This window comes from Anser brachyrhynchus (assembly GCF_964034855.1).
Source record: "Anser brachyrhynchus genome assembly, chromosome: 3".
Taxonomy (NCBI): Eukaryota; Metazoa; Chordata; class Aves; order Anseriformes; family Anatidae; genus Anser; species Anser brachyrhynchus.
In genome coordinates this window covers 9,260,593-9,275,738 of record NC_137696.1, presented here as the reverse complement: position 1 = coordinate 9,275,738, position 15,146 = coordinate 9,260,593, and the positions used below count along the sequence as shown (strand labels likewise).

At 42.8% G+C, this 15,146-nt stretch overlaps 1 protein-coding gene and 1 long non-coding RNA gene across 20 annotated transcripts in view; both read left to right on the top strand.

Annotated features, from left to right (window-relative positions):
• The window catches only part of CCDC85A (coiled-coil domain containing 85A), a 231,256-nt gene extending 225,210 nt beyond the window's left edge, over positions 1–6,046 (top strand). For all 17 annotated transcript variants that reach the window (XM_080587533.1, XM_080587518.1, XM_080587530.1 and 14 more), the window contains one exon: positions 4,017–6,046. In XM_080587533.1, coding sequence (XP_080443659.1) covers positions 4,017–4,106 — 90 coding nt within the window. In that variant the 3' untranslated portion in view covers positions 4,107–6,046. The remainder of the gene's footprint in view (positions 1–4,016) is intronic.
• A 398-nt stretch (positions 6,047–6,444) lies between these two features.
• LOC308193189 overlaps positions 6,445–15,146 on the top strand; it is a 61,689-nt gene continuing 52,987 nt past the window's right edge. For 2 of the 3 annotated variants that reach the window (XR_013949451.1, XR_013949452.1), the window contains exon 1: positions 6,445–7,707. This is a non-coding gene — a long non-coding RNA (uncharacterized lncRNA). The remainder of the gene's footprint in view (positions 7,708–15,146) is intronic. The other variant, XR_013949450.1, reaches the window with a different exon arrangement.

Below are 15,146 nucleotides of genomic sequence, written 5' to 3'. Positions count from 1 at the left end.
CAGTGTAGCCTACTGCAAGCTCCACTGTGCCATCTACAAATTAAAGGGAGGTGTGGTTTAATCAGAGGCAAGGTCTGAGGCTAAGTGTAGGAGTTGCTGCAGAAAAGTGAGTGTTCTGTGATGTCCAGGAGGTCAGGCAAGAAGATCTAATGATCTCTCCTGCCCTGAAATGCAGAGTACTGTAATCAGTCTAATTATCTTTAAATGCAATTGGACAGTTAAATGTGCATGTCCGTACTCAGGAAGGACCTGTGAAAGCTTAAATATACTACTGCTCTTATTTGTGGCTGAGAAACAAATTGGTACAATGTCTTTTTTCTTTTTTAAAACATACCCTTGTCTCGGAAGCTCAGGAAAACATAAATCAGCAGGCTGGTAAAGACACTTCTCACTACCTCCATGAGACAGAAAAATGTGGCTGGAGAAGTGTGCGTTGTAAGTTTAAGGTGTCTAATTTTGTATTCTATATTGAGCCCGGAAATACCTGAAGATACAAAGTAATTTAATTCAAATGCTGACAGCAAGCCCTTGAAGTTTTCATATGGAAATCAAGTCAATTACTGTTCTAGTAACGCAATTACTGTTTTAATAGGAACACAATGATTTTAACACGTTGGTCTGTATTGATTAGAAAATTCTATGTGTGGTAATGTATTAGGGATAAATTACTGTATGAGTCAGCTGACGTGAATTTATCCTTCAGAAGAATGAAATTTGACAAATATGAAGTCTGGCAGCCTCAGTTTCCCCATGCGTTTAAAGGCACATATCTGTTGCCTATGCTATTTCTTTGCAATTTATGGGTAAAAAGCATTTTCTAACTAATACATATTTAATAGTCTATAAAAGTACTCAGGATATAAGTAAAGCCACTTCTAAAATGCTAGTATGCTAAACTTGACATTATCAATTCATTTTTGTAAATCCCAAATATATACTTGTCCTTCTGCCTTGTCCCTTTGTTCCCCAGCCATCCAAGGCTCTGCCACTGGCATTGAAACACTGCCTTTTCTTCCAACTTGTCAATCTATGTCCGATTTGACTATGGGTATATTATTAGACTTTTAAAATAGTTGGTTATTTCCTCCCTGGTTTTACTTTTTCTTATATTCATCTAGTCTCTGTTAAAAGAACAGTGGATTTGTGATGAACTAATTATAATGTTTTTCTCTTTTGCATTCTCATTACAGTTTCTTCCAGTTTGTAGCTCACTGTTTTGCTCCAGCTTCATGTGCTGCGGGTTTTTGTTTGCATGAAACATTTGCCACAGCATCGCTTTGCCTGTGAAAACAGTGGAATGATGACAAGTTTGATTTGGGGCTCCATAATTTTGGTGCATAGTCTTGATGGGTACCAAATGCAATTTGGATGCATAACTCATGTTGTATGGTTCTTTATGAACGTTTTATCAAGATAATGGCTGTGGGAATTTTCTCCTCAGGGTGTGCATATGGTACTTCCACCACCTCATCACGGCTTATTTGAGAATGTTTTTGCTTTGTATTTATACACTTGTAGTGTCTTAGGAGAACGTAGCAGTATATAGCAGCAGGCTTAGAGGTAGTTTATCATGTGTTAGTGAGTGTGGAGGTACTTTCACAGCACAGGAACGCCAGGATTAAGTATGGAGAGGAGTTCTTCGTGATTTTCCTCAGGCGACTGGTAAGTTTTGTTCATAGGGCTGCAGAAGGCTCACTGGGACCGGGAGCCGAAGGGAAGATGGGATATGCTGTGTGGGGCTTGTGCAGTAGCTGGGCAGAGGAGTCAGGGAGCCCAGAGATCTGCACAAGTATTTAATGCGGCACATGAAGTACTGCGGCCCTCAAATGCTGCCACTGCCCGCAGGTAACGTAGCTGCTCCTGTCTGCAGTTAGGGTGCAGGTTTCCACCTGCCTTCCAGGGAGATTTCTCCATCCTTTCACTTTGGTGTGTTGGAAGGAAGCCAGAAATGAATCACCATGACGCTATGGAGAATGTCATAGCTGTCCTTTATTCAGGAAAGGCTTCTGCTAAAATATTGAGTGAAGTCTTTGGTACTGAACTTTATATTCTGTCATAAGTATTTAAAACACATTCAGGAATGCTCAGGCATTACATTTTCTCTTGAGTGCTTGCAAGCACAAAGTAATTTCATTAGTGCTGCATGTGACAAGTCAGTGTTGAACTAGTGAGCTGAGAAGAAAGCAAGCTTATGTGCAAATCCAAAATGCATGTGCAACGCAGAGGCCAAACAAACGTGTGTGCAGGTGGCAGCAATATGTCCAGCTATCATGCCTATGCAAAGAACTGTACATTTGCTAGCACAGAAGGAGAGTTTGATGATAAATCTGCAGAAATTTAGCTTATATCACCCTGTGTTTCTGAAAAGGAGGCAAATAAAATTACTGTGATGCCTTCGAGACCCAGGTCTCTTGCACAGAGCACAAGTGGTTGTTGATAACGATTTCTGTTTCCTACTCATAAAAATGGCATGAATGTTTCCTTTGACCCCACCTTGTCAGTTCTGCTTAAGATACCAGTTTTTCAGGGCTGTCTTGTATGCCTTTGTCCCTTCCTAGCAGTCAGGGGTCACTTGTTCAGCTGGAAATAAAGAACTTTGAGAAGTGTCACCTTTTAGTTTATTTTTGTGTCAGCATGAGCTGCTTGGTAAATATTGGCTAATGTTTACTGACCAGGAAAATTGTTGAAAGGCGTATCTGCACAACGTGCCTTCTCACAAAGGCATTCAAGTGGCCTTACCTTTTGGTTAGAAGCCAGGAATGTCGGTGACCAAATGTCAGAAAGAAACTTCTGTCTCATCAAATCCAGCCACAAAGGGGTTACTTTCCCATCTCTTGCACAGAATAACAGTAGGACCTTGGGGTGGTTCTGCCTTCGCTTGTCAGCTCTAGGAACTGGGGCTTGTGTCTTTTCAGGGTGTCAGCTTCCCAGGATCCAGCTGCTTTGTGTTTGTTCAGTGCCAGGGAACACAGATTGTGTTTCACTCCTTGGCTTTAGGCACTGTTAAAATACACGTAATTAATAATGACAATGGAAATCAGTTTTTGCTTTTCTCAAGATGTTGTAGTGTTGCTCCAGAGACTGAGTGGTTTAGTAGTAGTTCTACTTTAGCTGGTTGCTAGTTGATGATGATTATTAAACAGAGAGAACGTTAAATCGCACTGCGCAGTATGGTGGTGGTCACCTCTCTGCTCCTGGTGGCCCTGGAGGAGCTGCCTGCTGATACAACACGAGCTGCTCATCCTCCTGCTTCTAACTGGTACATCTCTTTTTAAGTCATTATAAAACACGTTCCAGAATTGCTTTTTGATACGATTTCTCTGCGTTTTTAATTCCATAATTGTAAAGTGGGTGTTACGCAGTCATGAATGGGAGCAGATGTAAGAGGAAGGAAATCTTTCTAACAGATAGTCCCCGCTAAGAAAAAGGTGGATAACTTTTACCAAGTGGGAGATCTCATTCTCATTCAACAAAACACACAAGCATGTAGGGGACAGTGACCACATGCACAATTCCTCTGAGCTCAAGGAAGAACAAGTGAAAACAGACACTTTTAAAGCCTTGCTTGATTTTAAGAGAACAAGTAAATCCTTTGTAATGAGCAGAACTTCTCTGTGCTTATTGAACTAGAAATGTTTAGACTCCTCTGGACTGAGTTTTGTGCTTCTGAATTGTGTTCTGCAAGAGTTGTGGCTTGGGAAATGTGGAACCAAGTTTCAGTTGAGGCCTGTAAATGCCCTCAGTCTTGTGTCTGAAGCATAAAATACATTGGTGATGCACGTGCTACTTCATTTGTCTCCATTTCTAACCATTTTTAGAGGCATGTGCTTTCCGTGTTCAGAAAGAATGTCGTATCTCTCGAGAAACACTTTTCCTGGTCTGTGTCCCTCCCCTCTGTCCCTACCTGTGCTGCATGGTGTGCGCAACGAGCGTGGGGCACCTCCGCATGCATGTCTGGATCAACGCTGTGTGCCTTACCTGGTGGTAACGGGCTCTCTTTCTGTCCCTTCCTTTAGGTTGTGTGGAGGAAACTTGGAGATGCTGCAGGGTCGTGCCCTGGAATTAGACAACATTTGTCAGGAAATCAGTATAAAGGACCTATGTAACAGGCCCCAAGCACATCCTCACTCTGAAGAGAAAGAGTTTGATCTGCTGGCAAGAGACAAAGACCTGACTGTGTCCCCAGCGCTGTCCCAGCTGGCGACGGGGTGGCTCCATGCACTGCACGAGACTTCGCTGGGAGCTAGTGGAGATGCTGCACAGAGGTCTTTGGAGGAGCTAGGTTTGCAGTGTCCCCCGGTACTGCTGTTTCAGTGTACTGGCTAGTGAACTGCTGCCTCGTCATTGCAACGCGCCACATTTAGAAGCACTGAGGTATTTCCATTCCTAACTAAACGATAATTGGGATTCTGCAGGAGTTAAATAAGTTATTATTTTGGTTAGTTACAGTGAAACTCTGGTAAGTCTGAACAAATTTTCCACTAGATTTAACAGAAGTTTTCCACCAGACTGGAGAGACATTGATAAACTGTGCCTTTGGTCCCCGCAGTTTTGACAAAGTCACTTCTCAGCAACTCACACTTCAGTCTGTAAAGTATCTAAAGTATCAGCTAATGGTGCTTAGGCTTAGACGATTTACAGCTGGTTCTTTTTTCTTTTTTTTTTTCCTTTGGTAGACTACCTGCCTTCGGAGGTGCTAAAAGACCATACTGTCTCCTAACCAGCCAGTAGTGTAGCATAACTACAGTACTTGTAGTGAAACACAATTTCTTTCTAAATGAAAGTGAAGATAGCTTTCTTTTCAATTTACTTTGATACAAAATGTGATGTCTGATGTTCACAGCCCTTTAACAAACAGAATACTTAGGTATCACTATTATAGGTCTCAGATCAGAATTTCCATCGGAGTTTTTTTCAGAAAGTGTTCTCCAATTGCTAGGATGCTAATTTCTACTGTTTAATTTACAAACACGCTGGTTTATTTAACAAGACTCTATAAAAATCTAAAAGATTGCACTGCATTATAATAAAGCTTTTCTTGCTACTGTAGCATTCTTTGAAAGCAAAAGGTTTTATTATACTCGGAGCATGTCTTTCATTATTATGAGGCAGAAAGCTCTTGTTCGGATTGCCTGAGATTTGACCAGAAGGCGCCCTAGGTGTGCTTAGTTTATTTTTTACCTCTGTGTATGATATTAGTTGTGTGTATTGAACTGCAATGATAGGTATTTTGTGTATATCTAAAAGCAACGATAGTTTGATGTATGAATGTGCAACAGGCTTGTGACTGCTGTTGCTTAACTTTTTACCATAGCTGAGCATCAAAATAATTAATAAAAGTTTAAAAGAAAAATAGGAATGCAACAATTCCTGGTTTTCTTGTTTGTTCTTGGTTACTAAGATTTGAGCCCAAGTCAGAATCCTTTTTCTCTGAGCTTGCAACATGCTGTGTTCGTGAGCTATTTGCAGTGGAATGTAGCTTGGTTGCTGTACAATCTTTTGTTGTGTAGGAGTATGATGTAAAATCTGCTGTCTTCAGAAGAAGTGTGTTAATTTGCAGCAGTAGTTATATTGGTTTCTATTGTTATTTTTACTTGGTACCATTTGATGTGAGGCCTCTGATCCAGCATTGCTTTCTCGGGCAAAACTCCTGGTTGCTTCGTCTCCTTGAGTTGGAAATGCAGAATCCAGCCTTCCGTTTTTGAGACATTGCACTCTTGCATAATTTCTTATATGTATAACCCAGCCCAAGCAGTTGTCTGTTACCTTTATACGTTGTTTTCTCCCATACATATTGTTTGCATAGTTAAACTTAAATTGTTGTATTCCTATATATCTATATATATATGTATGAAAAAATATAAAACATGTACTTGTGCCTGCAGTACGTATGTGCAGGGGCTAATTTGAGGGACACTGGTCTTTTGACACTACTCTTGTGTAAATTTTGATACTGTATTAAAACTATTTTTTTACAGTTCCGCATACGACTGGGTATCAAGTATCTGTGTTCATCTTAGCAATGGTAATAAATTATAGAATCTCACCATCGTTTGCTCTCTTTTAATGACCGAAGCCGGGAGGTGCTTGTCTCGTGTGTAGCTTTGAAAGAGCTGTTTGAAATATTTCTTGCTAAGTTGAGAAACTACCTGCATGTGGTGGATTTTTGTTCACCTTCTCTCCAGGTCTCTTCAAAAATCTGAGATAAGTGGACACACTCATATCTTTTATGCTAAATGAAGTAGCTGCTGAATGCGTTGATGTACAGACAGTGGGGCTGCCGGGGCAGCTCCCAGGTGGGACTTGTTGAGTCCCCAGCTGTGCTGCAAGGGCAGCCCCAGGGCACCTGTGTGGGGCCATTCCAACCCCCTTCTTGTGCAGTGCTGCTTCGGGCAAGGACAGGGGAATGTGGAGCTCCTGGAGCCATTTTCCTCAGGTAAGTGGTGTAGGCATGTTGGTGGTGCTGTGGGAGGCTGGTTGTGTCCCACTGTGTGCCCGCTGCAACTCTGACCTGGGGACCAGGCCCCCTTGTCCCCCATGGGCTGCAGGTGTCGGGGAGAGTGCAGCAGGTGGCCTTCCTGTTACTGTGTGTGCAGAGAGCAGAGAACTCACACCAGCTCTCCTGGAAAAAAGCATCTAGTGCAATCAATATCTTGCAGCTACTAAATCCTGTGAGGTCTGCTAAAAATACAGCTTACTAAGAGGAAATTGTGGGCAGTGCATAGAGAAGAGGGTCAGTGCTGTTGGGGGTCCTGTAGCCTGCTGATATTTTTCTGCACTAAAGAGTAAAGATTGCTGTAGTAGTTACAGACCTTTGTCTTGTTTGTCTTGCTTGCTGCCCACACAGTTAGGTGTTTTAAAGTAAAATGTAAGCACGCCCAACCTCATGGATTCCTAGTTCAGTTGTTTTTAGCATAACTCTGTATCAGTAGAAAATTTGCACATGTTGTTACAGGGCTGTTCTCAGTTCTTGAGCTGAGCATGAATGAGCTATAAAATTCACTATGTGAGTGGCTTTTAAATAGCACTCGCACAGCAGATATAGTGAGTGGATTTTACTTGCTGTGGTGGAGGAAAGCTGTTTTGCATAAGGCTTAGAAAGTAAAGAATGGCAGTTTGTTTTTCAGCAAGTGAATGGTTTCAGTAGAGCCTGTTCCCCAAAGGTTGCAGCTGATGGACGTGTTTATGAACACAGCTCCAAGCCAACGTGCCCTTTTTAATATTTTGAGCATAGGCTGGGAGCCAGCCCAAACAGGCTTTGCGGCATGGAGACGGCACCCGGCCGCACGCTGCGAACATCTCAAACACCAAATGCCCCTGGGCTTTTCGTGTATCCTGTAACGTCCTACTTCGTGTGTCGCTATTGGGTACCTCCTCACCAAACAGTGCTCTTGCCAGGGCACTAGTTCATTTAATTCTTTATCCATCTCTGAAATAAGTCCCAGGAGACTGTGAATTCTTTATACTAATCTCACCAGTTTGATGTAGAAAAAGATAGAGATAATGGGGAAAAACATCTTTTCAAGACTGTCCTTTATTTTGAAATCCTGCAGAACAGACTAGCAAACAGAGCTGCCAGATATATAATGCCAAGACCTCTTACTGTTTCCAAATTCATGTTTTCCAGGCTCAGGTGAACCATGTGCCCTGGGATCCTAGCCATGAACATCCCCAGGCTGTGACTTCTGGTCATCCAGACACCTGAAGGTAAGAACAGCTGACTTGATAGCAGCCCTGCCCGGATTTAATAAATAGAGGCACTTCATTGTTTAATCAACCAGCAAACAGGTGTTTACTGGGCTGCCTCATGATTATGGTACTTCCTAGCACATGCAGTATGGCCCAGAAGTGAATTGCAAGGTGTGGGTTGCCAGCTCTGGGAAATGCTATCTGAACAATACAGTAGGCTGTAAAAGGAGGAAAGAACAAATGATCTTTTTGCTATTAACGACTTTTATTTTAATTCCTTTGTCCCCTCTTCCTTGGTGATTCCAGACTCATCGTGATTTTTTTTTAACCCAGGAATAGCATGGTGTGGCTGCGATTTTCAAAACGTGGAAGAGAAACTTCAGTTGTTGTGAAAAGGCAAATAGTGGGGCCACTTCACAAAATGATCAGAGAGAAGGCTTAGTAATTGATGAAGGAGCATGAGACTACGTGGAACAATCCTGAGCACTCCTGTTAGCTTTGGTGTAGGGTCAGACAATGCACAAGTGGCAATGTGAATGAAAATCAAGTTTTAAATAGTCTTACAGAAACAAAAAAATATTTTTATCATGTTCTAAAAATGTTCTCTCAAGAACATGGACCAGGCACACAAACCTTACTTGAATCTTTTAGTTGAGAAAGCTCAAACACTTCCATGGGAGTCATTAGAAAACTGGGAAATATTCATGGGGGATGATGAAAAATAAAATTGTAGTGTCTTCAGATACTTAATTAGTTCCTGTGGCTGTCTCCTCTGAAATCAGACTGGAGGGTCTGCCTTTCTGCCTTTTCTGTTTCCCTTCTTGTATTTCCAGGACATGATGAGAAGCTTGTACTTTTCAGATATTTCACCACTTACCGTGATCATACTTACAACATTACTTCAGGCATTTCTCCCCAGGCACAGGAGCTGAGGTTGTATTTCCCACCTCTCATATAAATGTGTTGACCAAAGAATTATAGACCCTATTTAACATGACCTTTGCTCTTCCTTTCCACACTGTGCACACTTTCTGCAATACTTTCGTGTTTTATTCTGTGGATGTGGATTTTTTTGGTGTTTTTGGTTGGTTGGTTTGTTGTTTTTTTTCTGTTTGAAAACAGGAGGTTATGAGGTGGGGGTGTGAACATACCCTGAGGTTTGGTGAGGTCTTCTCTGGACAAACCAGGGCCAGGCTCCGGGTAGCTCTCGCCTTGTGCAAACATTAGTAATTCTTGTTCCACCAGCTGATGGGGAAGGGCCCCAAGGCTTGCTATCATCTCAAACTGCTTCCTAAACAGCAGGTTCACAGAGAAGTGTCAAAATAATAATAATGAATTATTGAATATGTTTGTTAGGACGTGATAATTACTCTTCACTTGAAAAAGAATTTGTCATAATTCTCTCTTCAATGCAGTGGCCTTGACTGTGAGGTTTGTTTTCTGAAGTTTGCTTGGTGTTTTTCCCAACTACTATGAATAGTGTGAAGTAATTTTTTATTTTTTTAATAATTTGCTTATAAGTCTTCAGATGAAAAAATAAAGGAAAAAATAATATTGGGAACCCATCCCCAGACTCTGGAAAGAAAGAGGAAAAAGAGAAGGTGTACAGGGAGCTGCCCTGCCAGGATGTGGGCTGTAGGTGCATCTCTTGCTGTGCTTATTCCCCCAGCGGTGTAACCCATCTGCTGGGCAACTCACCCCATGCGTATGCCGACAGTAGAGGCCCAAGAGAGAGGCTGTGTGAGAAAGAAGGTGTTTTCACTTGTGTGGTGGTATTTTTTGTTTGTTTGTCTGTTTTTTTAGCATTGCTCTTGATAAATGCTCAGGGTAGAGTTTGCCATGAGCAGTAGTGTTGGGTTCTCTGTGTTCAAATGCCTCAGCTAGAGGGGGGTGATGGCATCCTTTTTCTCAAGAAGCTTTGAAAATCCTTCATGACGCAAGTACGTCTTGGCTTGGGTGAGTACGCTGAGTGCTATCAAACCCTAACATCGCCCATGGCTTCAGTGTACAAGTCAGAGAGTGGGAGGAAAACACTCTCTGGGGTTTTGAGGTGGCCTTTCAGAATAGGCATCGGGTTTGTTGGCAGGGTGGTGGCAATTGGCTTGAACATCTCTCTGTGTCACGGGGCTGTCAAGCTGCTCTGTTTTCACAGGCATTAGACTTCATAAGACAGGAAATAATCTAAAAATATGCTATTTTTCTCCCCCTACTGAAGGGGAAATGTTCACAGACTCCTGCATGTGCCCATTTAAAAGGCACCAGAGCACCCCCAGAGCCCACCCTCCACAACCTTGAAAATCCCAGGAAAAGCACACCATGAAGCATGGAAACGTTTCCATGGGAACTGTTCCTCTATTCCTGCTAATAAAATGGACCTATAACACAAATGATAACGGGTCCCAATTTCTGCACCAAACTACAAACAGTGAGCACTACAAAGGGAACCAGTAAAGAGCAGAAGTGTAAATCAACAAAACTGCTAAATTGGGTACGTGCATGCCTCCCCACAAAAAACCACAAGCATATAAACAAAGCCCTCAGGAAAAGGAAAAAAAAAAAGATCATTTTAATTATAGCACATGCAGCCAACATAAACCCCATGGATTGTGTGAAATCAGTTTTGTTCTTCTGGTACGCAGCAGGAAGCTCTGTAGCAGATCAAATACGTTCAGAGAGGCTGTCTAGCTAATTGCTGCTCCTAGCTGAGCCAAAGCAAACTATTTAGACAAAGGAGAGAATTCACTTTTTATTTAAGATTAATTATGAAATAGCATGTCTGGATGGGCTTCACAATAACACTACTTTTCCTGGGGAAAAAAAATAGTAGTTCTAATCCTGTGAAATAATTGGAGAATTAACCCCTTGCTTCAGGCTGGAACCCCCCAAGATGTGCAAGATGAATGCTGTCTTGAATAAGGTCTTTACTTCAATCACAGCAGATTATGAAACTCATTTTAAAGCCAAATTTTATTCTTGTATGTTCTCACCTTACACTGATGTTAAAGCAATGTATTCTTTTCTTTCTGATGTTACTTTTATACTCCCTCATGTTGGTTTTTCTGTTTTCTAATTTTTAAGCCTGCTATAGCCATTTTGCATCATCCTTTTGGATTCTCACTAAAGATTCTGGAGTTTTGCACTGGCTATTTCAGGGCTTAGTTAGATATGTCACTTGGACACTTGTACTTTGTGCTGCTGGTAGCCTACCAAAGTTGACTTGAGGTTTTATTTTCCTCTTGTGCTTTTCTCCTGCAGCATGCAAGTAATGTGTTCTCAGAACAGCTTAGCAGAGGATTAGCGTACGTAGCCATGGCCTAATAAAACTGGTGGCAGGGAAGAAGTTGAGATACTGACTAAAAGAAGTGAGTTGTTCTCAGATTTGGTTTACCGATTTCCACACTTGGGCAGCAGTTCTGGAGTTGCTGATGCTCAGGTTGGGTGCCACCATAGAAAAGGGGGTGTGATGATGAACTTCTAAATTATGATGCATGAATTAAATTCTGCTACTGAAGTTTTGAACAGTGTAGTAAAAGAACTGTACAAATTATTAGTTTCCTACTTTTCAGAATCAGTTTGTAGTGTACGTATGTAGCCCTTTCTTTTGCTGTGTCTGCATGCAGGTGTGCATGTGCCAGGCTTTATTGAAGATCAGTGAAACAAATGGGACTTAGGTGAGCTTGTGGTCTGGTGTGTAGTGCAGTTAGGTGGTGTTGCAGATGGGACCTTGCTCTCTTCTGAGCAAAGTCTGTTCTCTGCTGTAGAGCCCCAAAGGCATTGCGTTTCTCTTGGTAAGGCTCTCTCAGCACAGTTTCTTGGCTTTCCTGATCAGGATTTTAATACCAGAACTGTAAAAAGAGAACCCAAAGCATAATCAAAAGTAATCAAAATCAAATAGTCTGTGGTCAGATTACTTATTTGCATCTTGGCATTTGGTAGCATCTGAATGAGTGATTTCAAAGTAAAGCATGCTACTTTTAAATGGTCTCCTCCCCACAGACACGTAGAGCACCTCATGTCCAGATGAGTAACCTGTAGCTAAAAGGACTCTAAAGCTTTTTCATTTGATCACAGTAAATAAATTATGTTAACGTGTTAAAAGAAGAAGAGATTTTATTTCCCAGAGATGACTTATAGCTAGAAATTTTTTAAATGTTCACCTTGTCATGCTAATAATTGTACAAGAGGGAGAAAAGCATAAAATGATGAATAATTAGTCTTTGTCTCCACAGATCCCATCAATAACATTGGGAGAAAAAATGAAATAGGTGTTTAAGTCTGTATAGTCAGAGACAGCTTCATTAGAAGAGCAAAGCTGCATAATTAGCACATTACTGTTAGTTTACATACAGGATAATATCCACTTGGTATTTCAGAGTGCTACAGACCGTCTAGGAGGGCCAGTCCACACCATAGCTGGGGCATACCCTTGCTGCATCCCATGGGGAGAGCATTGCCAGCTTATCCCCAGGCCAACAGCTTGATGTGGCTAAGCAGAGCTGCTGCCATCCTTCACCCACTTGGAAAGCGCTGTTCTTGATGCACTACACGTGGTTTCCAGTCATGCAAATTACTGGGCAGACAGGGACAAAGACAGAAAGGCACCATTATATTTCTGTAATCATAAATTATGCCATATGTTACCTGCAGTTCAATCTCTAAATTCTGTGTTGACCCCAATAGCATGTGGCTGTAATTAAGCTGTCTGTGGAGCAGGTCTGCCCAGTGATTACACATCAGAGCCTGGCTGAGCGTGACGGCGGAGGAAGGGGGTCAGGCACCTGAGGACCTAGACAGGTCGCTTGTGAACAGATGAGCTGTTACCACAGTTTAATCAGGCTGTGGAAAACATGCTGAAACGATTCATAACAAGTAAACAGGATAGGAGTGGCTTGTAATAATCTGCAGGGGAAGCTGTTGCTTTTGGCTGTGGCACGTGCTAGCAGCTGAGTGCCAGCGGGGAGCACTGGGGACCAGACTCTTAGAGTAGGCCCTACCAGTTGTTTAGGGTTCATCCCCACACGTTGCTCACTCATTACTGACAGCAGAGACACAGTGTGTTCGATCCAGTTTGATCTTCCTCACCATGAAAAAGTTTCCCTTAAGTCTGCCTCTTACCATTTCACTGCGCAGCACTGTGGAGAGGCACGCACCATGTACTCCAGCCCCTGTTCATCCTGGTGGCCTCCAATGGACTTGCTCCAGTATGTCCAAGTTCATCTTCTGCTAGGGAGGCCAAAACTGGGACCTGTGCTCCCAACAGCTCACTGGTGCTGAGGGGAAGGATCACCTCTCTCAACCCTACTTTATAAGAGTACTAGAAGTGTTTAAGTACCGTGGTGACAAAAACTGTGTCGGTACCTTGATAGAATGGAAACTGCAGGAATATTCATATATAACTTCCATAATCCGTATGTGCTTAAGTTAAGTAATAACTTTGCTGTGTCCAGCAAAATGTTTCTGCAAGTGCTAATGGAAAATTGAGATTGTTGTAAAAGTAGGTAAGTGCCAGCAGTGTGCAATAAACATTCTGCTCTGAAGCCATTTTGGAGAAATGTTCAGGTTAAAACAAAGATGGCGTAGGTCTGAACTACTTCAGATTATCCGACTAGCTTCCCTTGGCCCTTTGAAGCTCTTCCTTTTCTCAGATAGAGTGTATGGTCACATAGACCTTTTTTTTTTTTTTTTTTCCCCTGCTAATATTCCTTCCTTAACAGGAAAAAGGAACAATGGAGAGCAGATGACTTTTGATAACATTCACAGAGATCTGGTCTGCTACTGAGTGATGCTGAGACTAGTGCAGATAAGGTTTTATCTTTGATCTTGATGAGATAATTGATGCTCAGCATCCTTTAGTGATGCTTATGTGCCAGTTGAAAATTTCATTGCCTATTTTGTTCCAGTGCTTTTAAGTAAGGGACTGAGGTTTGTTTCTGTGCTTCTGGCCTGGGGAGGTGTGAAGAGAACCCAAGGACTCTTGCTCCTCAGGGTTAGCTCTGTGGGGTGGGAGTTTTGTGATTTTGGGACTAGATAACCAATTCAGGACATCTGCACCACTGGTAACTGCATTGCATTGCCTGTCACCACGGGACGTACTCTGACGTGCTAGCTCTGATGCAGCCATGCTGTTTTATCTTTTGTGCTTTGTATGTCAGAATTTGGGAGGAGAGCAGGGCTGGGTCCTCTCCAGCATCCCACAGCTCTTCTCTGTGAGGTGAATTTCCAGATGGCATAAAATGAGAAAGCAGTTTTCTCTGAGAGAGATAATGAAAATATCTTAAAATAGCCTCTGCTTGCTTGTGCACTGTTATTACCCAGCCTAGAAGGCTTTCCAGAAATAATAGAAAAGGGTGTAAGCGAGGAAGTTATGGCTCAGCAGTGATGCTGTGCAGGGTCTCCTTGTTGCATCTTTGCAGAGCACTGAGGGGCTGCAGGGCAGTGCCTGCCTCAAGCTGCAGTGCCTCATGCTCCCCCCTTTTCTCCTCCTCCTCTCTCCTTAGGGCTGGCAGGAGGGTTTCTCATTTTTTTCCGCTCACACCTTGCTGCTGGGCACCATTTTGCTGTTCCTGACCCCTCTGCGCCAGAGGTGGTGCTGAGGGGCCAGGCTGTGCCCTGTGCTGGGGGCCGCTGGGAACCGGACGGGACCTTTCCTCACAGGGCTCCATGGCCAACACCCAGGCACCCACAATCAGCGCAGCTGCTGGTGATAGACAGCAAAAATCCTCTCAGAATTTTCCCCAGAGCACAGGATAAGTGGATTCTCAAAGGGGCGTTTTCCAGGCTTGCCAAATGACTCCCCTGCCCCACCACAGGCCTGGCAGAGGCTGGAGGTTCATGGCTTGGGCCTGCAGTGCTCAGCAGGGAGTGGCGGCAGCCATTTTGTGGATAGGGCCAGCTTCTTGCGTCCTGCTCCTGCACGTTTCTCCAGGCTGACGTTAGGATTTGGGATGTGCCAAGACCTCTGTAACACAGCACGTGCAAAGGCATGACTACATCCCACCGTGAAATGAGCTGTGGTAAAGTTCCCAGGTGCGTAATCTGAAGGTGGAAAAATTGTTTGAAGTTTGCAATTTCTAGTCATTTCTCGTCATGTCATGCCCCTCATAGAGGGGGGAAAAAGTGTTTCCTTGGGAAGACTGGCAGTCATATAAATCATTTGTTGCCCTGCTTACTGCCCACAGGTAACTGTGAGCATGCAGCAGCAACCATGTGTATCAGGGAAAACTTTCTTGAATGCATAGCATAAAAAAAAAAAAGTATTCTAACTCATATTTGCCTGCATTTAAGTTTTATGGCAACATAGAAACATTGTAAACAGCAAACTGCATAAATCAGAGCAGGAGTTGGAAACATTTATGCTAATTTTCCAGTGCTATCCATTTGGACGGGGAGGAAATGTTAGGCAGACTGATTGTTTTTACCTAGGAGTAATTAAATATGTTCCCCAAGAGATTTCTGAG